The 25,608-nt window shown below is 38.4% G+C and overlaps 1 protein-coding gene across 1 annotated transcript; it reads left to right on the top strand.

Annotated features, from left to right (window-relative positions):
• Positions 1 to 377: 377 nt before the first annotated feature.
• On the top strand, positions 378 to 23,757 carry plppr5a (phospholipid phosphatase related 5a). Its single transcript, XM_079453870.1, has 6 exons — positions 378 to 772; positions 12,087 to 12,219; positions 13,718 to 13,968; positions 17,703 to 17,879; positions 19,030 to 19,164; positions 21,572 to 23,757. The coding sequence occupies exons 1-6, from the start codon at positions 569 to 571 to the stop codon at positions 21,599 to 21,601; spliced, it is 930 nt and encodes a 309-aa protein (XP_079309996.1). The 5' UTR covers positions 378 to 568; the 3' UTR covers positions 21,602 to 23,757.
• The last annotated feature ends 1,851 nt before the right edge of the window (positions 23,758 to 25,608 follow it).

Raw genomic sequence — 25,608 nt, 5'->3', positions numbered from 1 at the left:
ACCAGCACACAGTTTCTGTCTCATTGCGCTTCATTAAAATACACTAGTCATTTACTGATGCCTTTTTAAATCAAGACTGTATAGTGCCAAATTACATTTTCATTATGTTTGTTTAGAGGTTTATAAAATGTCGACAATTGCTTCAACTGATTCCGTACGTAGTATTGGACGTTTAAAAAACAAACTTAAACTAGATTGACTTGTTTGACAGTCATTAGAGTCATCAAAGCTCCAGGTATATGATCGCCTAAATATGGCTTTAACGGGATAAAAAAGAAAACGAAACTCTTTAATTTTGTAGTTCTTTGCGGGTGTCCCATCATCACTGAATAAAGTGAGTCACGCCTACAACGCGTGCGGCATCCCAGGCTGCGCGTGCACTTGCCCAATTCATTTTCATGGACTACAGCGAGCTCGGTGTCCGAGACTATTTGCTGCTTTTATTGACACGTTTGGTAAGTGTGGCCGTGACACGAAGGAAAATGATGCCACGGCTATCGTAACAGCCGTCCGGAGACATTCACATCACAGGATTTTTAGCCTCTTATTTATGTGACCCTCAACGACAATGCTATACTTTCAGTGTGTGATCATGGCAGGAACTGTTATGCTAGCGTATTACTTTGAGTATACCGATACTTTTAACGTGCACGTCCAGGGCTTTTTTTGTCACGATAACGCCTATACGAAGCCGTATCTCGGATCAGAGGAATCCAGTGCGATCCCTCCTGCTGTCCTGTACGCGGTGGTCGCCGGGGTCCCCGCACTTGTGGTGAGTGTGTGCGTACGATTTAAGGAGTTTCAATCGATGTTGTCATTTGTGTGCTCCTTGAGTGTGTGTAATGGACTATTAAGGAATCGGTTGCCTTCAAAGTTTAAGGAGCCTACATAATAATGATACACGTAGTTATGTATAAAAATATTTGTGAAACGTCAATTTATAAAATATTACAACATCTAACACATATATGACTCACTTATACATCATGTCTCATTGTGCTCCTTTAATATTTCACAATTGGAAATTCTTGTAGATAATGTATCCACTGTGGAATTGTGACCTTTCACTAAGTGTTGCCCGTAAGCGGTGGTTTTCTCCCCTGCTTCTTTTTTTTAGAATCAACCGAGCCTTGTTCCAATTTTCTTTTTGAACTTGTGTTTTTCTTTCAAGTTGAAAAGCCTGCATCCTCAGGGTGCCATGGGTTTAATGCTTGCCGTGCTAGCCACACCGACTGCTGGAGTCTGACTTTGAAAAGTCCCTTGTTGGCTCTGGACTTGTCTTCTGCCCCATAGTATATTAAGAGAGAATTTATGATGAGTGAGATATTGGCAGCTCCGCCGATCAATTAAAGAGCACCAGGATCACCGCAGAGCCTCCCTGGTCTCATCTCTCATAAGAATTCCTTTGGATTTACTAAATCGATCTGAAAGACTCTGCCTGGTCTTATATTAAGGCCACAGAAGTTCACTACAGATGACTATGATCATCACACATTTGCTAAAAGAAGCACTTTTGAGCCAAGTGTGTGTGTGTGTGTGTGGACTTCGATCTGAAGCAGAAGCGTGCAGGTGGCTAGTAAGACCAGAAACATAGTAAGACCAGAAACAAGTATTTAGATGAAAGTGCTTGGCCAGGGCATTGCTGCCGTGCTGTTAAGTTTTCCAAACCTAATATGATCTTTAAAATATCCCGAACTAGGGATGCACGGATAATAGTTTTTAATCGCGATATTAATGTTTTAAAAGCGAACACAGAACTCAGAAATCATCACTGTCGGACCTAGATGATTGTTTGAATGATTGCGTGCTTTGAAAAACAGTGTTGAAGAAGTTGGATGGCTGCAGATTAAACATGCTGAAGTGAAATTAAAAACCAAAGTTATAAACTGACAGAATAATCGTGGTTATTAATCATGTCTATAAACACATAGCCCAGCTTGTTGGCAGATACTATTTGCACTAGGTAGCTCTGCCCACCAATATGTGATGGAATAAAGCAAGTGTAAGAACGACGCCATTTCAACAGCGACTCCAGTGGCGTAATGTGTAAAGTCTCTTTAGCTATGCATGGGAGACCAGACTTTTAAACCACTTCTTTCTGAAAACTCTCTGTATCCTTTTTCTATTATCTTACAGATCATAAAGGCATTTGTTTATGCCTTTTGTTAACAGTTAAAATTCATTTTTATTCATAAAGTTTAGGGTAAAGTTTGGGGTAGGTGTAGGTCTTTCATATCTCAATATATTTTAATAAATATAAGGATTTACACTTTGTTATTATTGCATAATGTTTAATGCACAACAATACAGAGGTGCAAATGCTTATTATCTGCCACTATTTATAAGTACCAATAGCATCTAACTACTATTTCTACTTAATCCTATAAAAATACAGCTATTTTCGATCAGTGTAAATAGCATATCGCTAAGAAACTGCTATTTTCACTTAGTGTAAACAGAACCTATTGCTATTGCTTTACACCTTATTTTGAGCAAAATAATCGCGTTTATTATAGCACTACTCTGAGCCATTAATTCCAATGTGATATTATACAAAAAATTGCATCACTGCCTTTCGCTAAAATCATAGAATGATTGTCTATACGGTTATTCTGCCTGGTAAAGGATGAGGTTAATGACAGTTTTACCCACTATTAATCATTCTGCACCCTTAAATTACCAGCACCCTTAAAAATCGTGCGTTGTTTCAACCCATGCTTGGGTTAATATGGACAAACCCAACTGTTGGGTTTAAATGAACCAATGCTCGCTTATTTAAACCCACGATTGGGCATTGCAAGGTTAATTTAAACTTAACAGTTGGGTTTGTTGATATCTTACCCAACCATGGTTTGAAACAACCCAGCACTTTTAGGTTAATGCATTCACTGCAAGAACTTTTAATAGTAGTGCTTTATGAGGCTTACCGGTGGGATTAAAGTGAAGGTTTAATGAGTTTAGTAAATAGTTTTGAAGAGCATGATTCAAAGGACAATCAGTTTGCTGGGTCATCAAATTGTATCTTAACAATACTGTTGGTGTAAGTTGCATATTAAGCAATTAGCTTTCATCAAAAACAGACCCTTTCCAATTTCTTCTAATTGATACCAATTTTACAGTGGTAGTATTGCCCCAAATTGAAAACATAATGTTTCTTAACAACACAGAAGCATTAATTGGTTGAAGGAAATGATTCGAATACACAATTTGTTGCCACTAGCTTTAACCTTTTTATGTCGACTCCTGCCGGATCAGTGAAGAGTGAATAAAGCGTCCAGTGTTCCACAAAACATTGTTTCGGTTTAACAAGTAAATGATTTTCTTCAATGTCAACGCACTACTCAAACAAGTTCTGTTACTAAATGGAGTACCGTGTAGTGTAGGATTTTTGGGACACAGATTTTAATCATAGCTCTGTGTTACTGTAGTTAGACTGACTGACCTTTGACAATTGTGTTAGAGTTTTAACCATTTGTACCATAGACCGCGGAACTTGGGGGGCCAGGGGGGCCACGGCCCGGGCAACTTTTGTACTCTGACAAACTATCTTATATGAATAAAAGTTTTATCCGTGTTTTTACGAGCCAAACAATACTAGTCACAACACAGCTTCACTCACTCTCACCAACTGACTGCTTGAAATTAGTGTGCATTGTTTATCAACTACGACGTTACGTCGACGTGGTTACTAGGTCTGTCATGTGCGAGCGTCATCGCGAGCTAACGGCGGGCACCTGTTTAACCGCTGGCGGCATGACCAGGCTGCGACAATGAAGGGACAGAAGTCAATATCTTATTTTTTACAAATAAACTGGCAAAACAAAATGAGCAAACTACTCCAGCTTCCACTGTGGCCTCAACAACAGACCCGGAGCGTCCATCTCCACCACAGACTCAGACGAGCCCGCTAGCTGCTCTCCTCCGGCTTCAAGCCAAGCTACCGACAGCCACTGTACAAGTGAGTGCTGCGAGGGGATCTCACAAAACCCTGCTGTTCTTATGAAGACCAAAAAGGTACAGGGGACTGGGTCTTCACAACGAGCAAGATTAGTTCAATATCAGTGGTTCAAAGATTTTAACCGGCTGTGTGACACGAGCGGAAAACTTTACTTGCTTTGTGGGTGTGTGTGTGTGTGTCTGTGCGGCTCTGCACATCAATCTGATAATAATGTCTTGATTTGTGATGATAATGACTATGATGTTGATTTAGATTCAAGGCAGCAAGATGAGTTGTGGTTGTGGACTGGATGTATTTTATGTGTTTGCTATAGTTTCATCTGTGCGTTTATGTGTAAATAGGCTTGGCCTGTTGTGTGTGAATGTTAGAGTGGGATCAGAGGGGTTAATCTGAGGAAGCATGTGTACGTGTTCATCATGTGTGTACTGTAGATGTGACTGTGTGGTGTTTGAATAAAGTAAAGTGCTCCGCAACATTATTTAATATCAGTAATATTGTCTGTTTCAATGCATTTGCGCCCCCACCCCCTCCTCGTGACTTGAAATTATGGCCCCCCCTTGTTCAGATGCGTTCCGCGGTCCATGATTTGTACAGTGTCTAATCCACAACTACTGTCGTTAGGAATCTCTCACATCTCAGTGTGACAAAACTTGAATCATAAGAAAGATAATTTGATGGTATTTGGTTGAAAATGCTCTTTGCATTACATTATTAATGAAGGTTTGCCTTGAACTGGCTTAATTACTGCTTTATACATAAACATCAAATCTTTTCTGCACAAGTGTGCTGTACAAGTTAACATTTGATGTGTTTTTATGCGTTTGGCCGTTTGATAAAGAAGGCATGAGAGTCTTGACTTTGGACCATCTGGAGTTGGAAGCAGAAGGCGGACGTGCTGACATTTTGCTTTAGGCTCTCTCGTGTTCTTAATATGAAATATGAATTTGTAAACAGATAAAAAATAAATTACAGAGTTCTTGGATCGCCCACATGACAGTGTAGGAAACATTTTCACTCATCCTTCAGCCGTTTTAAATTTATGGTCCAGGATAGGGATGCTCCGATCCACCTTTTTTGCTTCCGATACCGATTCCGATACCTGAGATTCAGTATTGGCCGATACCGAGTACCGATCCGATACTAAGGTAAAAAATGTAAAGTGCACAATTACTTAATAAACTATGTGCATTGCAGTACAAGACATCAGGCTCGACTTAACATAAATTTCCTGACCCCGTAAAACAAAATAACAAACTAATGATTAAAAAATTTAGTAAATAGTTTATTAAACCAGCACCGGTGCAAAACAAATGAAAAATAAAACAAAACTTTTCACTATCTTTGGACAAAAGACATTCAAAATTAAAGAGCAAATTAAGCAGCTGAATATAACAACAGCTTCACTAGCTTGATAAACGGGTATAAATAAATGGAAACAAAATCTCTTAATAATTTTTAAGAAAGTGCAAAAATAATTTAAAAATCAATTCGCAATAAAGCAGCTGAAATTGAGCAAAAAAAGTAATAGCTTTACTGCTTTAGATATATTTAAAATAACATGAATCAGATCTTTTTAATGCTTTAGTCACTAAAGCAAAGTCCACTTAACTAAACTAAAGTTTAGAGAAAATACAATTTAACATCCAACACAGAAACAGATGAATAAAACGCTAGCTTCCCTAGCTTAGTAAAACTGCACATGTTTGTTGCATTTAACGTGGCATTTTGTGGCACAAAATTCTCATCCAACCAGTGTGTGGTTAAACTTAAAAGCGACACGTCGCAGCTCCAGATATCTGTTGTAAAACTCACCGCATTGACATCTTTAATTTTTTCGGATATGTGTTTGCAGACTTTTCGGTACAGTTCAAGGTAGAGATAAATATTTACGCTTCGGCGTGTCGTACTGCGGCTCCAGGTGGTTTATAAGGAGTCTGAAGCCATTAATCGCAACGACGGACAGCGGTTGCAAATCCATAACAATGAAAGCGGTGGAACTTATTGGCGTAGCTGTTGCAAAATAACTCCAAATGACAGATATTTTGGCTCGCTCCATGCTGTTCGCTGCTATATGTTCACGTGCACTACGTACAGAGCACGTTGCTAGCGTATGATGTCGCACGTTGCTAGCGTATGATGTCGCACTTTGCTAGCGTATGCTGGCACGTTGCTAGCGTATGATGTCACACGTTGCTAGCGTATGATGTCGCACGTTGCGCTATGCACAGCCGCCCACGAGAGAGTTTAAGCGCCGGTGTCTCCTCGAACTTTTACATCGTCTAGCACAAATTTTATGTCAGATCGGGTATCGGTGACAAATTGCACCGATACCCGATCTAGAATTTTATTACGTATCGACGCCGATACCCGATACGAATATCGGATCGGAGCATCCCTAGTCCAGGACACTTGATTTCTTTTAGAAGTGAACGCTGAATCATGTCAGTTAACATTCGCTTTTCCGAAATGCATTTGTGAGGAACAAATGAATCCCTTCAGTAGCAACTGTGGGAGGGTTGTCGCCTCTTGTTCGTTCTGATGAGGATCTAAAAAACTCTTGTGCATGTGAAGGTAACAAAATTGAGAAATGGTTGTGCAGTATGTCATTGTGTGCTTCATCTTAAGATACAGGCTTGTGCTGGTGATAGATTTTTATGTTGCGGTAATTGATGAAACTTTTATTACGGTACTCTGTATTATGGCGGTGATTAATGCATTACAGAAATAGGTCGAAAACATAAGCAAACTTCAGTGTTATAGTGTCAACAACAAGTTTAATAACTTTTTCAAATATCAACCAATAATAAGAAATAAATGCTAAGTAAAGCTCACTGATAATTTGTCAGGTGTTTAATGAAATATGATAAATATATATTTGATTCCATTCTAGATTTAATAAGGAAGAACACATGTAACAGTGATGATTAAGCTAAAGATGCCCACTTTACTTGTACCCACTTTTGCAGTACAATAGTATATTTAACATACATAGCTGTTAGGACTCTGTCCTTCCTGTCTCGAGCTTTCTAGCTCCCTGGGCAGAGTCATGACATTGCCACGTCTTTCGGGTTTCTGTTGTATTATGTGTGGAGACACGTAGCTTTATGTTGTTACTTGACCTTCCTGTTATGTCTCTCAGCCCCACCCTCCTATCTCCTGTAATTTCTTAAGGGTTTCATTCCCATCGTCTGGTTTGTGTTTCACATTCGTTAGGGTTTTATTCCCATCACCTGGTTAGTTGTTTCACTCTCGTTATGGTTTCATTCCAATCACCCGTCACCACTCTCCCCATGTAATCACTCCTCGTTAGTGTCTCCCTTTATATAGTCTCAGTTTCTCTCTGTTCAGTGTTGGTGCATTGTCTAATGTTTATGCGCAACACGGATGTCTTGTCATTGGATTACATGCTGTTCCTGTTCCTGTTCCTGTTCCTGTTCCTGTTCCTGTTCCTGTTCCTGTTCCTGTTCCTGTTCCTGTTCCTGTTCCTGTTCCTGTTAGTAGACGTATATATCATTTTTCTAATACCCTTGTTTTGTCCCCCTCGTGGGAAGTGTTTGTTTTCTTTGTGCTTGTTTTCCCCATTGTGGGTCTTTCATTTAATAAAGGTTTGTTTCATTAACTCTTCGTTTGCCTGCATCTGGGTTCTGTCCAAGCCATTTTGTGACACATAGCCAAATTCAAATGTTACATAATACCATGTCATTTTACTGACACTTCACTATATACTATAAATAATTACCTGTCAACTGTGCTAATTCATATTTATTCCAGGATAGCAAGCAGTAGGATAGCTAATATAGTTTAAAAGACATTTCGAGTCAGCACTCTGTGGCAAGATACGATAGTGTTGAGTTCCATCTTCAACTTGAAATCAAAATCATTGTTCTGCCACACTGCCATTATAAGTTGCTATTAGTGGATTACTGTATTTTACTTGTTAAATTACGAGACGCAAACTTTAACAACTGTCAGGAATGCAAATGTCAATAATCCATGCAATGTTTACATTTTAGTACGGCAACTTGTTTTTATGTAGTATTCAGAAACACGAGAAATGAGAAGTGGCGTGACATACGATAGTGTCCTTCAGTAACTCATATTTCACATTAGGTCAGATTCGGCTCCGCCTTCCGTCATTCTTCACTTGAGGCTGTTTACATCAGTGTGTGTGCGTATGACACCACAGCATAAAGCATGCAGTGTTATTTTAACCAGTCAAAGGAAAAAATAAGGGACATTCTTCTTCACAGTGATTTGAAGTGACACTACCATGGAATTTTACTACCGTGATGTACCGCATCATGTCATGTTTCTATTGATCTATAGTGGCAGGATCATGACAGAACCTCATGTTTTATGTGGAGAGAGGCATTTATGGCCCTTATGGCTTGCCATACACTCTCTCCGGTCTTGTCTTTGTGATTAATCCATTACAGAAATAGGTCGAAAACATAAGCAAACTTCAGTGTTATAGTGTCAACAACAAGTTTAATACTTATTTGATGCCCAGTGTCTTTTGTCTTGTGCCGGATCATTGTTTGTGGTGTTACCCTTGCCACTCGTCTTGTCATGTTTAGTTAGTTGTAGTCATGTTTAGTGTGGTAGTTAGTCCTGTTGAGTCTAGTGTAGTAAGTCTTGTTCCTGTTATTTTACCCCTCGTGGATTTGTGTTAGTGCTGCACGATTAATCATATCGTAATCGCGATGTCACGCTATGCGATTACATGACGGCAAAATGTTGAGATTATATCAAGGTAACAAGTGCATTTGTGGACATCCATTCTAAGAGAGATGCCCATTTTCTATGCAAGAAAAAAAAGTGTCATCTTGTGTGGTGGTGGCGCATGTGCTTGGTCACATGACTTGCGGGGCTTGCGTAGTGTAGAGAAAGGAGAAATGGATGCAGAGTAGGCTGACACTGAACTAGTAACCAGAAAAAATCCTGCTTAAATGTCGGTTTGTTGGTATTATTTTCCTTAAAATGTGTACTTCCGTATTTATGTTCCGTTTGTTTAATTTACCTTTACTGTTGAGAATATATATTTTTTTTAAGTTAATTTATTTAATTCAGTAATGCTAATGTAACTGTTATTTAACATTTTATTTTAATTTAAAAACGTTGTGCAATTCTAGTTCTTGTTGCTAGTTTGAACTGTATATCTCAGTTGAGAAATACAAATTTCAGCATTTTCAGTTATCTGTGTGTGCATTTTCCTTGATAGCAACCAAGTTGACTCATTATACCCAGTTTATCGTAATCGCACATCGCAATTTTTACCTCAATAATTGCAATGTGACATTTTCCTCAAATCGTGCAGCCCTAGTTTGTGTTTTGTATTTTTGTCAAAATCCTTTGTCAACCCCTTACCTGCTGTCTGCACTTGGGTCCTCTTGTCCTTGTTCCCGCACCAATTCCTGACAGAATGATCCGGCCATCACAGGACCCAACAGACAGAGGGATCCTTGCGGGAGGTGTCGATACCGCAGGGTTCCCCTTCAGGGTCGAGGCTGCCGGGCTCCCTTTCATGGTCGAGACTGCTGGGCTCTGGTCCGGGGTCGAGACTGCTGGCCTCCCTTTTGGGGTCGAGTCCGCCGGGCACCCTTCCGGGGTCGGGACTACCGGGCTCCCCTTCAGGGTCGAAGCCCCCGGAATCCCGTTTCCCCCACAGATCCATCAGGCACTCCAGCCGGCATCCCAGCCGGCATTCCAGTCCGGTGCAGCTGGGCATCCAGTCCGGTGCAGCTGGGCATCCAGTCCGGTGCAGCTGGGCATCTTGTCCAGTTTAGCCCACATTCCAGGCTGGTGCAGCCGTCATCCAGTCCGTTTCCGCTATCATCCAGTCCGTGTCCGCCTGCATCCAGTCCTTGTCCGCTGGCCTGCAGTTCCTGTTCGGTCCAGCAGCGTCGGCACCCAGTCCGGGTCCGGCCGCAGCGCCGGTCTCCAGGTCCGTGTCCTTTTGTGGACTTGTTTGAACTCTTGTGTTCCCCGGTTTTGCCCTTGTTTGGACTTTCCCCTGGAATCTTGTGTTCCGTATTGTAATTATCATGTTACCCTGGTTTTGGTCTGTGTCACTGTTTGGTCTGTGTCACAAGACTGTCCTGTCTTGTTTTGTCGCCTTAAGGAGGGGCTTCTGTCATGATTCTCTTGGTCTAGTGGCAGGATCATGACGGAACCTGAAGTTTTATGTGGAGAGTGTCATTTTTCTCCCTTATGGCTTGCCATACACTCTCTCCGGTCTTTTGTCTCTGTTCCCTCCCTCTCGTCTCCTCATTAGTTATTTCATGCCCCGCAGCTGTCCCTCTTGATTTCCCATGTCTCTGTCTTGTGGTGGATCACTGTGTGTGGTGTTACCCTTGCCAACCCGTCTTGTCACGTAAGTTTAGTTAATTGTAGTTTTGTTGGGTTTGTATTTAAACCTGTTTAAGTCTTGTTCCTGTTAACCTTCATGTTCATACCCTTGTTGTTTTATTTACCCCCTCGTGGGTTTTTGTTTTATATTTTTATTTAAATCCTTTGTTAAAACACCGATGTCTGCACTTGGGTCCCACACCAATTCCTGACAGTATTACCGAACACCGGCACAAGCCTAATTCAGGCACATGCAAGATTTAATTAAGCTTCTAACTTTGAATTCACTGTGTTTCCACATCTAATGAATAGTTTGTCATAAGCAGACACAGAGCTTTATGCTGCGGTACTGTACAGTACAAGTGATGCCAAAGTATTACGGTATATTTGTAAGTTCTTGGTGGAGACTTCTACCCCTGCAGCATTCAACACAAGAGTTCAGAAGGTCACTTGTATGTGTCTTGTGTTTATTCATTGGAAAAAGTATTGAAATAAGTGTGCCAAAATCTGCTTCCCCGAGGTCTGGCTGCTCTGCTTTTGAGAACCTGGCTCTCTTGTAGCTTAACTCTTTACATACTGTAAGTTTCCAATTTGTTTGTTGTAACCTGTACGTAACAGCTGTACGTGTTTAGTTGCAGGAGTTTGGTTTCTGGAGGTCAACTGGAAAAAAGAAGTAAAATAGTTTTACTGTGCAAATGACAAAACAACAGGGAGTTGACTATTAAAAAAATAAGTTATATATTAGTTGTAGGGCCACAGTCGGCTGTTTTGTTATCTGGTTTTGTTATAAGGTTAAAACTAGTAGACAAGTTAAAATGTGGTATGTGGAGTTTTTGTTAATTATAAGTTATTGAAATTATTAGTTAGTTATTGAAATTGTAAATATGATCAAAATATATTATTTATAATAATGTGAAAGTCTTTTTTTGTGATTTACTGTTTTCCACTTAAACTCATTTTGCATAAAATATAATCTTGATATCTTTAATTCAGGTCACGTCAAAGATTAATTACATTATTACAAATTTATGTATTTTTATGCCAAAAAATTAAATGTACTGTCAAAATCAAGAATTTCAGTATTTAAAATAACACATTTCAGTATTATAATTATAAATCTGAACCTACCATTGACAGAAATTTTGTAATTTTATGGTGGTAAGAGCATTGCATTAATAACGCAAGGTTGTGGGTTTGATCCCAGGGGTTTGCAGATACCTATGTATAAATGTATAGGATAATGCAATGTACGTTGCTTTGGATAATGTCTGCCAAATGCCTAAAAGTAAATATGTATAGGATAAATACATTTTATTCCAGAGATTGTCATCTCATACATACACATACATATTCCAAAATAATATAGATGCCATACATGATGGACGGTGTTTTTTTAAGTGCATTATCACAGTGAGTTTGACGAAAGTCTTTTACAGCTTGATTCTTTCCAACACATCCAGCTCTAATTACCAGTGTGTTTTTCATACATCCTTTGACCCTGATGCTCCCTGCCAGTTTGGCATTATCCTCCAAAATCAAGTTCAGGACCTTGCTGGGAGCTGGCATGTGGCCTGCACAAAATCAGACCTCTAATCATTTCCATTGTGTTCATGAATTGGACTTTATTCTTGTTCCCCACAACCTGTTTCCTGATTTCATTGCCAAGCCTAGAAAATTAGATTCACGAGAGAGAGAGAGAGAGAGAGAAACATTAAAGTGTATAAACTAAACGTAACATTAAAAGTTTTTTGTTTGACATTTGGTGCTGTTTTGTGTTCAGATTACAGCGACAGAGTCGGTGCTCTTCTTGCTGCAGTATGTCTCTGAGGATCTAGACAACAGAGAGAAGATTATTGTGATGGGGGACTGTTGTTACCTCAACCCTCTGGTCCGAAGGACATTTCGCTTTCTCGGTATGTCTTCACAGACCGGATCACACTTATTAAGAAAGACTTTCTTTTTTTGTGCCTTTAGCAGAAGAAAGGCAACTCAACATCATAGTAGTAGATGCATATACTTACATACACTTGCTAGTTTTATGCTGTATGTGTGTGTGGGGCAGATGATGCACTCCTGGTGCATTTCAAAGCTTTCTCTTGATTTATTTATAATATTTCTTCTGCAGGGAGAAGCTGAAGGAGAAAAGTTATGGGGTGTTCGTTGGCTCAAGATCAGACTAAACCGAATGTTAGTCCCCAGGGTTGTAACTCCAGTACACTTTGAGAAGGACATGCCCCCTTCAAGTATTTGCTTAGAGCTCTACCAATGTTTTTGTCCTTCAATTGTGTCATATTTATATGGGAAAATACATTCTACTGTCAAGGCTTAATATGTAGAGCTTTTAATTACAAAATAAAGGTCCAGTGTATTAAATTTTGCAGCATCTTTTAGTGATGTTGCGAATTGCAACCGACGGCTCACTACAACCCCCCCCCCACACTTTTGAAGGACTACGGTGGCTGACGCAGGACTAAGATGTTGTTCCGTTCATAACGTATTTATGAAATGCGCTCTGTGAAGCAGTTTGTCCATTTAGGGCTACTGCAGAAACAACATAGTGAATTCCATGAAAGGGGACCCGCAGTGTATATAGAAATAGCTTATTCTAAGGTAATAAAAACATAACTCTTCATTTTGTAAGGTCTTTGTAGATACAGATCCTGTTCTGAGCATAATCCATCACAAATTTTACCAGCACAGTAAAATCAATGGGATGCTATTTGGCTCCCCTTGTTTTCCATTTAAGTGCAATCATGTGGCTTTTGCAGACTATATGAAAGCAAAGTTTGCGGCGACAACACTCTCTTACATTAGTTAACATATCAACATGTCTGGTTAAAAATGGAGTCTTCTGGAGCCTAATGAATTAGCGCTGTAACCCTGGAGCTGACGGGGAAGCTGTGCGAGCACAGTGACAGTAGCAGCGCTTATTGTAAACTAGTTTCAGTTTGCTGCTTCTCCGCTCTCTGCTCATAGAGAACATTCAATGTGACAAAGCTGCCCACGCTTACATTACGATCTTATCTTATTCCTGTTCTCTCTTGCCCAATATTCCCGCCGTAAGAGACATAGAATCACCCAGACTTGAATGGGGTGCTGTTTTCTTTGGTGAGTGCGACGATGCAGTTATATTTTGATAATTTAAGTTTTCAGGATTTGACATACAGTACACAGGCAAAACAACTAAAGTTATCTTTATGGAGCTGATTTTATAAGATATTTATACAGTGTTTTGAATTCTTGAAAAGGATTTGGCAAGTTATTAAACTAAATGTGATTTTACAGATAAATAGCAAACACACTTTCAAGTATTTAATTGGTTAATTCAGAGAAGAAGGGTGCACCAACATTTATTGGGGTACTGTACAGCTCATACACACTTAACTGATTTATGTCTTTGTGTTCTTACAGGTGTGTACGCATTTGGCCTTTTTGCCACAGATATCTTTGTTAATTCCGGGCAGGTGGTAACTGGAGATTTGTCTCCTTACTTCCTGACGGTGTGTAAACCCAACTACACAGCACTGGGGTGCCAACAGGTGGTGCGTTTCATCAACCAACAGGCAGCCTGCACTGGCAATGAGGACGAGATCTTACATGCTCGCAAGTCCTTTCCATCCAAAGAGGCAGCCATCAGTGTCTACGCTGCTCTTTATGTTGCTGTAAGTAAACATTACAATTACATACATTAGAAAGACATAAAACCATCAATGTCTTCTGACTGGCGTGATAATGCCACTGTACAATATGTTGTTCTGCCGCTTCACCCTTCAATGTGAAAGCCAGATTGCTTATTTCTGGAAACAGTGCTTGGCACGTGGTTTGAACACAGGTGTTAAAAGGACAGCTTTGTGTTGAGAGTACAGCTTTGGGGTTGCTGATTTGTGCTATATACATAACATCTGGATAGAGGTGATGTAGGTGCTGTAGCATAGCTTCAATCCCAAGGGGAAAAGTGAGTTATTGTTAGACGAATGTACATTAACACAGGACAGCCTACATTCACGCCGCTTTCTCCAACGCCGCTTTCTCAGTGTTCAGCAGCTGGGAGCAACTTGAGGAGTTTTATGTAAAAGTTGAATCAGCAAAAAAATAGCTTTGGGTCAAATCTGCTGGCAGACTGTAACTGTAAATTGAATGTTTTATTCAAACCGACATGCAGATATGTCGTAGAACTCCTGTCAGATTTAAGATGAATCCTGTGGTATGAGAGGGTGGATGATCCTATTTGCACAGAGCATTATAGGATTTTTTTTCTAATAATCCTACAAATTCTGCATGAGAACATTTGGATTATATATCAGTTCTGAAGAAAGTTTTTTATCCAGAGTTTGTTATTATTCCAGGTATTTATAGGGTACTATACATAATAAAATGGAACTATCACAAAGCATGAAAAAGCCATTTATTCTCATAATCCAAAAACATTGATTTTATTTTTCCATCAATTCTTACAAGGCTTTAACTCTCTAGAATCTCTCGTTTCTGCTCTTTCTTAATGATTTTTGACCATGTTATGATTCAGCGTGACCTGTAAGAATTAATGTGCTCCTGTAGAAATGTTCATAATACATGTGCAATGCAGTCAGAGTCATTCAAGAGGGATAGTTCACCTAAAAATGAAAGTTCTGTCATCATCTACACTCACCCTTTTGTTATTTCCAACTTGGAAAGTTTGACTTTCTTCTGTAGAACACAAAATAGTATATTTTGAAGAATATGGGTAACCGAACAACGGCAGCACCCATTGACTTTTGTATTGGTTTATGTCCATACAATAGAAGTGAGCACCGCCATTGCTCGGTTACCAATTATCTTCAGAATATTATATTTTATGCGATATTCTGAACGAAAGTCATACAGGTTTGAAATGACAAGAAGGTGAGAGTGAGTTTTTTTTACATTTTAATCAAACAATTCACAGTATACGATTCGGTATAATTATTGAAAAATGTGTTGTCTAGACTGTAAGAATATGAAACAAATGTTTTTCACATACCAACATCAAATGCATCATCCTTTCGATCTATTTAATGACTCGAATCCTTAAACGGTCTAATAGGGTGACAGAGTGGGTTCTACCACAAACTGAGATTAATTTGATGGGTCCTTTGACAATAAACAAATTAATATTTTCCCAATAGGCAACAAGCCCGTAGGCAGGGGGGTTCGGGTGGTTCGGACGAACCCCCCCCTCAGCTGCCAAAGGTCCAGAATTTAAGTCGTTTTTTTTTTCATGTGATTATTGTCATCATTGTTTTAATCAATGCTTGTGACAAATTTCTGGGTTGCTGTTTCAAATTAATATGATTATTGTTGCTGGACGTGTGTGTGCGTGCGCATCTGAATGATGGGGGGAGGGGTTATATATATATATTTGTTATTAAAAGGATTTATCCACTCAATAGTCTACAATATAATAGCCATATAAATGTAGCGTAATTATAATAATAAAACATAGCAAAGAGGCATTGACAGAGAGTCAAGAAAGGACGATGAGAAGAATTATTATCAATATTTCAGTAAAGTTCATTAAATCTATTCTGTTGTTAGTGTGGTCTTAATTTAACAGAGATGCTCTAGCGACAGCTGCTCGAGACTACGGTCTTTAGCCTCTTTGTTAGAGCGCCCGTCTTAGCTCGCGAGGAAGCAAGTTGACAATAATGCAATAAAGATTTTAGGTGCATCAAAAAGCGTTCTGGTTAAGATACCAGCAGACTAGCTAATCCAGCACAAATTAGAGCATGAAAGGTCACCAAAATTAAGTAATTGAACCTCCTAATTAAATACTAAGGAGGGAAAAAATCTGCAAAAAGGTCCACTTTTTAAAAAAAATAACCTCCCCTTTCAATAGGCTGGCTACGGACCTGGGCAAAGTAACTTTTATCTGTCATATTTAAATGACATAGTCATCGAGTTGGAGGACAAACAATAGATCAAGCATGCCTAAGGGCTTTTGTTACCTAATTATCCTGCTTTCCTATGATGGATCCTTAAAGGAACAACAACAACAACAACAAAAAATTGTCCTTAAAGGCTTTGCAAAAAAGGACAACACAGCTTCTCTTTAGATACCACCAGACACAGTCTTCAAATGCCAGCCTTCCAGTCTGCTTTAGGAACTGATGTAGCTGAACCATTCAAACGTATTTCAGGTCTAATGAATGCAGACAGGCTGTGTGCACCTGCATGTCTATGTATCAAATGTTTGCATACATCAAATCATTTCTGCATTAGGTTTATTATGGTTAAAGTCACGTTTCTGGTTAATCTTTACATTAGGTTTGAAAATTAAATTAAAGGGAAAATCTGTATCTAACAGTGGTGCTACTGTAAACAAAATATTATGATTAGTTAATTATTCAATTCAACTTTATTTATATAGCGCCTTTCACAATTTGCATTGTTCCAAAGCAGCTTTACAGGGAAAAAATAAAAACCCCAAAAAAGGGTAAAACACGCTACATGGTGTTTTATATAATAAATTAAATTATTCTAGTAAATAATATCTAATGTCAGCATCTCCTGGTGGTTTATTTAGCATATGTTGCATTAAGTGAATGCTTGGCTGAAAAGATGCGTCTTTAGTCTAGATTTAAATTGGGCGAGTGTGTCTGATCCTCGAATAATATCAGTAAGGCTATTCCAGAGTTTAGGTGCTACGTATGAGAAAGCTCGACCCCCTTTGGTGGATTAATGATTAAAATCATAAGTGTAGTATTTTAACATTTTACAACTAAAAGGTTGCTGAAGGTTGTAAGAAATCACAGGACAATAACAAGCCCAGCAAATATGTTTATTTTGCATCAAATCCTTTTTTAATTGAAACGGGCATAAAATATTTCTTAAAGGGACATTTCTAAAAGGGAAAATGAATTTACTCAAAAAAAAGAAAAGTTTATCATCATTTATTCCCCCTTATGTCATTAAAAACTTGTTTGACTTTCTTTCTCATGCAGAACACAAAAGAAGATATTGTGAAGAACACTGGTAACCAAACAACATCGGACCCCGTTGACTTATTTTGTATGGACACAAAACCACGGAGACATTTCTCAATATATCTTCTTTTGTGTTCCACTGAAGAAAGTGTCACAAATTTTGAATGACATGACATTTTCATATTTTTGGTGAACAAACAATACATTTAATCTTCCTTGAAACAACTACCTACAGTACACGTACACACCTGGCGGTCACATTTACTTTCTACCTGTAACTCAGTTTACTGTATAGTGTCTTCTGTAATTTGCACAACACGCACACATATCCCTATTTATTTTAGGTGACAGACACATGTATCGAGACAAACCTGTGTGCAGGGAATGGGTGAAGTATGAAAAGCGTTTACACAGGTTAAAATGAAGATGCATGACAGAGTCCTCTTGTGCTTTAGATGTACATCACATGCTCAGTGAAGGCCAAAGGGACACGGCTGGCCAAGCCAGTGCTCTCTCTGGGGCTCATGTGTCTAGCCTTTCTAACAGGGATTAATCGTGTGGTGGAGTACCGCAACCACTGGTCTGATGTCATCGCTGGCTTTATCATCGGAGGAGCCATTGCAGTCTTTATGGTAAGGTTGCATCTGAGAATACACACTACAGTGTATACACACAGACGTGAAATCCCAAGTCGAACCTTAAATTCTTATGGATTTATATACTATATGGATCCCAACTTACATTACAATGGTCATGAGGTTTTCTTCAGACTTGTGGAGTCTGAGGATGTGTAAAATGACATGTGTTTTTTTCTAACACATTATGAGTCATTTTGTGTGTGTTAAATAAATAGAAGGAACAGCACAAGGTTGAGTTAAAAGTAACACAGAATGGTATGGAATCTGCCCATTTATGCTATAAATGCAATAGTATAGTAAAGTATTTTTTATGTATAATGCAAATATATTACTATTTAATTACAAATCGAAACTTCCAAAATTTGGAATAAAACTAAACAGATTTAGGGCTCTAAACATGTCAGTTTGTAGAAGACGTGCATGTTTTCTTCTCTGTGGTGTTGTCCTTATGATTCAGAGATACTCAGTGACCTATTTCCGCAGTTTGGGGGAGTTGGGGGAGGGGTTGAAGGGAGGAAGGTGAACATAGACAAATCTCATAATGTTAAATTATACAGCCTCCCAAAACGGGGGCTCCCATTTCACAAATGTGTGGTACTGTTGGGAAGCACTGTCCCAAAACATCACATCAGCACAGAGTCCGCATGAAAACAGACGGGAGACATAAACAATACAGTTTATGCTTGTGTGAATATGGGTTGATATGTGGTGATCATACAAATGTCTTTTACCTTATAAATCCTTTGCACTGCATTTCTATGCTGCAGCCTATTTACACAGCACAGAAATTCAAGAGAGGGCTGCAGGGTGCCCTGAGATGCCCTCCTTATAAAATTCTCCTTTGCGCTGCCCTGGAGTGTAGCAGAGCTTTGGCCATAATGTCTCATTGAAAATACTCAATTCGGTCTGATAATGGATGAATCTCCTCCAGGACATGGACGCACATGCTTCCTCTCTCCTGAAAGAAAATTGCGGGCAACAAGTCATGCGAGGATCTTTGCCCTTTCGAGACTTACGTAAAACATCATTTAAAGCCTGAAAGGCCAAGCATTTCGATGTGTGGTACAAAAAGCATTAGAGGGGTGTGAAACTGACGTATTTTCCTCTTTCTCCTTTGTTTTCCCTACGGGTGCTCTCGTGTTAGGTGGTGTGTGTGGTGAAAAATTTCAAAGGAAAGCCGTTACTAGATGAGATACCGCAGGAGGAGAGTGTGTCCAGTGGTCCGGTGCTCATTCAGCCTAGGATGGATGACAGCATGGAGAAATACATAGCCTCCCAGGTATTCACTAGCGTTGCATATTAGTAGGGCTGCTCGATTAGGACAAAAATCATAATCGTGATTATTTTGCCCAATATTGAGATCCTGATTATTTAACACGATTACTCATTAACCTTTAAAACAACATAGAAAATAAAAAACTTAAACTCTGAATTTAACTGAATAATAAATGTAAAGAAATAGCACTGCTGAACCACTGTAAACGAAAGGTGTGCACTGTGGATTTATACTACAAGAAAAGAGAGGATCCTTGCAAAAGGGAAAGCGGCACATTAATCCATTAATACCTCAATGATTTTGTTTTTGTAATTGAAGAAGGTAAAAATGTACGATTACGATTCATTTTCGAGTAATTGCACAGCCCTACAATATAACAATTGGCAAAATTGTGGCTCTTTGGGGAAAATGTTAAACGAGATATAATAATTTATGGTTTTATAGTACAGTATGTTCAGTATTAACACAATATTGATAAATATGTTTTTAAATACAATTTTGTGTCAATACCGGTATTATTGTGACATCCCCATTTACTTTGATTGTATAGAAAAGGAGCATTGTCCAAAATTGGATTTGTGCGTGTTCCTTTAGGGAACCTAAGGAAGAAAGAGACATGAGGCTGAGTAAATGATGACAGATTTTTCATATTGGGTAAACATTCCCTTTAAAGGAGTAGTTTACAATTTTCATTCCTGCTATGGAAAGTCAATGGGGGCAAATTTTGAAGTAAACGACTTCTTTATGGCGTCATACTGTATGTGTCGGTAAAGGGGTTTAAAACTATCGGCATTAAATGTGAAATGGATGCTGTACGCCTAGATATGGAACATAATGAAATGAAGTGCATTATGTTTCTTGTTTGAATAGAGAACTCGATTTCAGTTCACTTCAGTTATTTCCACAATAACAACGAATTATCATGGCAGCCATCACATTGATCAGCCTTCGGATACTTTATATATTACGTTTTGAAGAATGTTAAATGTCTTTTTCTAGTAAATCCCATCATTTATGTTCAGTATGTTCATTCGACTGTGTTGCCTCAGGCTAGTTTTCTTGTATCTGTTTTACAAGAGATCAGAGCCGATCTTCCAGTTCTTCAGAAAATAGGCAGATGCAATCTGGACCTCATCTAAATCTTCCTGTAGACATGCCTACCTGAAAAAGGGTGTTTTTTAGTAATACTTTGTTTAATACAACAGCATTGAGCTAAATACGAATGGGTTTGTTGGGGATGATAGTTCATTGGATACGTTTTGTCATGATTCTGCCTACTCTTGTCTTGATTTTCTGGTCTAGGGGCAGAATCATGACAGACCCACGTGTTTTATGTGGAGAGAGACATATTATTGTCAATCAGGACATAATATGCGTTCTCTCCAGTCTCGTCATTTGGCCCCGCCCCTCTCGTTTCTAGTATAGCTTTCCTCCTGTGTCTCATTACCCACACCTGCCCTTTCGTTATCTCCTTTGTTAGTCTACCAATATATTGCCCTCTTGTCTATTGTCTTGTGCTCGTTTGTTGTACATGTTCATGTACTTGTTTCCTGTCATGGTCTTGCAGAGTATATGTTTGTTTCCAAGTTCTTTGTTTAAAGTTCTAGTTGTTTGTGTTTGCCCCTCTTGTGGGAAGTATTTGTTTTCAGTTTTTTGTAGTTAGTCTAGGTAGTGTTTTTCCCCATCGTGGGTGTTTGTTTTGTATCTGTTTTATTATTAAAGTCTATTGTTTAACTCCTTCACCCCCGTGTCTCCCTGCACTTGGGTTCTTCCACCACGTTGTCCACCCTCCACGTTCACGACAAGTTTACTGGTATATGCATTGACGATGCTATGTGTTGTTAAAATATCAGGGGCCAAAAATCTGTCTTAAAGCTCTCGGTTTATTTCTGTATGTAAATAGGATTTTAAATCCTAGATTTGCAAATTCATCTCAGCCTTCTCAAAATCCTATCGTCTCAATTTGTTATCCTCAACATTTGAATGCCAAACATGGGACACATCAGAGACCTAATTATGAAAGGCCTCGGTTTGCCTAGTGACCCACAGATTGTTTCAGTATTCAACAGCATTGTTCACCAGTTCTGCCATGCAATATTCAACAGGTAGTTAGTCCCATTGAGGTTATGTACCCACAGTCTTTTCTTACATATTATCACCTTTGAACTCACAATCCAGCGATGGACGTTCAGTCCATCTTTGATTAATAGTTTGATATGACGTCCCAGGATTCATTTTAGATTCAGATACGGGTGAGCCCAAGACGTACACCTGCAATGCACGGTTAGAACAAATAGCCAATTGCGTTCAATTAAAAGGTGGTGTACTGTCCACATACTTATAGCCATGTAATATATTTGATTAGGCTGGACTATGTCAGCTAAATTGTGGATTTTGTTTCATTTTTCAGAATCCCGTCACCTACGCTGAGATCACATGACAATTGAAAATCGGCCAGTCAAGAGTTGTGGATATTGTTGCTGCTCTTTGATGCAACATCTTGAGTGCAAGGTCGATATGTGCTATTTTTACATGTCTATTTTCAAGTTTGTGAAACATGTCCTCCTTGTCACACATCTTTTTAACCGTTATGCCAGGGTCTCTATTTCTCTATTTTTATATGAATGTATCACTGTTGACATTTATTGGGGTTGAAAGCGAAGGAAATGTACACATGATGTCCATGTAAATGTGTTTAACATGTCCCGATGTACAACATCATCTTTATGTCCTTTAGAGCTGGGAAATATATCCAAAATTTGATCTTAAAATCTTGAAATCAAAATTTGATTTCTTTCCAAACTATTTCTGAAGCATGATATGAATCTTGATATTTTTGCATTTGCTCTTGAATTAAGGTGATTTTCCTTTGCCCTAATCAATGAGGCATTAATATTCATAGAATATTCAAAATGTTTACTGCAGATACACTAAAAATGCAGATCTAGTGACTTGCTAGTTATTATTAAACGACCAAATGTAAATGCTTCTTAAGTTGATGAAAGAGACTGTGCTCTGTGCTACACGTGAAGTCCAAAGGTGGAGTGAAATTGCGTATGAATCCTATTTCTAATCAACATTCCATATTCACAGTATTCCATAATTTCATATTACAAACATTTGTATATTTTGTTTCTTTTCTGATTATTTGGAGTTGTATACAATTATATATATTTTTTGCTCTCACTGCAACATGTCATGTCAACATCTGCCAAATGTTTACTCAATTTTTCAGAACAGCAAATTATCAATCAAATTGTCTCGTGTCTTTACCATTCAGTCAAGGAATTGTTGAGATCTCTTGACTGTAACAGGATTGATGTTTGGAACAGTAGGTCAAGATTTTATTGAATTTTAAAAAGAGACCCCTAAAATCAAGCACTTTCCCTTTTCTGAGTTGACATTTCTTCCTAAAAAGTAGGTTTGAGTTTTCTAAATATTCAATAGGCCGGTAGTTACATCACATACAGTTCCTGGTATAGGGGGGGACATTCTTATTTCGGAGCATTCGTTTGGACAAAAATCCAATATATTAAGCTTATTAAATATGGACTAAAAGCATCGAAATGTCAATTTTGTGGGGTCTTTAAGGTGGGCATGATAAGCAGGAGTCGAAATAGATTTTGATGTCATTATAGCAGAGAGCACCTTGGCGAGGCTGATGGATTTAATTGTGACTGGCAATTGATTACACTAAATTAGATGCTTAAGCTTTGCCCAAAGAGACTGCGATGAGTCTTTCTTGGTTGTGTATAACGTTGCTTCGTGTGCTTTTTCACCGGTGTGTATGTACATGTTTGTGCCTGTTTGTGAGTCTGTCATTGATGTTGCCTCTGTGAGAGGTCTGTAGTGGTTATAGAAGGTCGTTTTTTTCCCCCTCTCTTTTCAAATAATCATCACTCAGAGCTGGAATAAAACTAACCTGTCAAACAGAGAGAAACAGAGAGACAGTATGAAACCGACTGAAAAACAAACAAATGTATCATGTTTGGGTCAGTCAGTTCATGTAGAAATAGCAATATTACATTTGAATATGTTTGCGATTTAACAATCATGTTTGTGTTTGAGTTATAAAGTTTGTGGCGTCAAAGGTGTGAAGTATTTCGATGATTTACATTCTGTAGTTATTTTATATCACATTGAGCATGTGTTTGATTTCCCACTGGAGATTCATGGTTGAAATCATTAAACCTTGGAGTCTCCAAGTGGTGTAAATCATTCGTTTTCTTCATTTAGTATGTCCTGAACCCCATGCGCACTGTTATTGTATATTAAATTTTGTTCTATTAATCAATGCATTGATGTAACTCAGTGAAATATTTTATTCACTTTTTGACCATTTTGAAGCTTAGTAAGTAATTTTATGTCATTTTATTGCATACATGATTTCCATCTCATTTGGTTTGTAAAGGTAATTAAACACAAAAGTTGTAAAGAAAAAAACAACCATGTAAGGAGAAGCCCTTATGCATATCGTATGTATGTTGGAAAATATTTTTGAACAATTATGTGTTGATGGTCTACATCAGTGACCTGAAAGAATGGAAAACAGATCTCAACCCTGAGGTATCAAACACTAATAAAATATTTACCCTCAGTCAGACTTTTATTATTTGTATATGATCGTCTGTTCTGTGATTTAATTTTTCCTTTACATGTTATTTGACCAAAATGTTATCACCTGACAGCACTAGTTTAGACCATGGGGCAGAAAATGCAACTTTATTTTGCTGTTTGTACGCAATTTGCATAGCGTTAGTTGTCCATTTTATGATAAAAGATTGAAATCCTCTACCTATCGAGTCGGAAATCTCATCTCTGAGTTGAGTTCTACCTTGAAACACAAATCTGTAACTTGGTGGTCTGATGCAGAATTTACCACAGTAATAGTTCAATGCTTTCTACAGTAATATGTGTTGTGTTTGTTTTGCTGTTTTTTTGTTGTTGTTTAGGCTGTGATTCACTCGCAGAGTGAGGGACAACTGTTGCTCTAAGCATCAGGATGCTGGATTCATGCTTTCATGTTCTCCTTTAATGATGGTCATGTGCGGTGGGCGAATAAAGTGGATATGCCCTCCGCCACATTTACTATTAAGTAAATAAAAAATGCATAAGATGTTTCGAATGACATTTCAAGAACTCCGTGCCCCAAAGGGAATCTATCTTGATTTCAATTCTTAAGATTTCATTCAGGCTTCTCGTAAAACTCATTTCAAAGGAAGGGCGTCACAAGGACACAAGCCATTGTTCAGTAAAAGCTGACAAAACACCATATAAGATATCATTTAACAGTAACATATTACAGTATGTTATAATATTATTAAACTTTTTTTGCAACAACAGTCATTTCGGCTCTTTAGGTTTTCGAAACATATAGCATAGTGGTTGTAGTAGAGGTTATACCAGTGCTGTTTTCTTGAAGGGCTCAAGAAAGAAACAAATGTTTCTTGTCTACTGCCTTTGATGTCTCAGCTCATGCATCAGTTAGTCAGAACTTCCCATTAGCAAAGATGGAAGACTGACAGCAAGCATACATTCATGTAGACAAATAGCTTTGTTCAGATACTAAAGATCTTTTTGGCATAACCTTTTTATGTAGTTTCCCTTTTGCTAGACCATTATTTTATTGCACTGAGCCAGCAGTGGGTCAGTTTAAGTTAATGTAAATGGTGTTGAGCTGATCCCAGATCAGTTGTCATGCCCAACTATGAATCTCTACATGAGTGACTTATGCTTTGACCTTCATAAAGGTTGCAGATGTGTCAGCATCAGCATCAAATGTTCAAATGTTCATCATTAATTTGCAAACCATAACATAACCTTATGTATTTTATATTCTGTGTGTGAAGGTCGTCTGTCGGAAATGAGCTCCAAGCATGTGACTATAAGAATGGTTTGGTGTAGATCTGTGCTTAGGGTTTTTCAGCCAGTATTACTTTTTTCTCTGATTTTGTCCATGGCTAGGGTACACTAGCTGTACCCTGTGTTGGTTCATAACATTTTAAGAGCAATATTTGTCATGCAAAATGACACAGAGGCATAGCATATGGATTTGTACAGCGTGTTTAATACTGCTCAGATGTGACATAAACGCATTTACAAAATAACAAAGATAAAGGTTAATATTACAGGCCATGATATAAACTTTTTGTGTAAGTTCAGAACAATATTAATGACATGAAAACGCTTTCCTGTAGCTCAGTGGTTAGAGCATGGCACTGGCAATGCCAAGGTTGTGGGTTTGATCCCAGGGGATTGCACATACTTAGAATAAAGTGCAATGTTAGTCGCTTTGGATAAAAATGGAAATGATCATTTTATGGATTTAATTTAACCTGATCTGACCCCAAATTGTTTAAATATTAAGAAGCAATTCTTAACAAAACAGTAGAAAAGAGGTACTGTCAATATTTTTATTTATATGAAAAAAGATTAAAGAGTAAAAAG

This window comes from Barbatula barbatula (genome assembly GCF_947034865.1).
Source record: "Barbatula barbatula genome assembly, chromosome: 3".
Classification (NCBI taxonomy): Eukaryota; Metazoa; Chordata; class Actinopteri; order Cypriniformes; family Nemacheilidae; genus Barbatula; species Barbatula barbatula.
The sequence above is the reverse complement of the archived record's forward strand: the minus strand, read 5'-3'. Positions and strand labels throughout refer to the sequence as shown.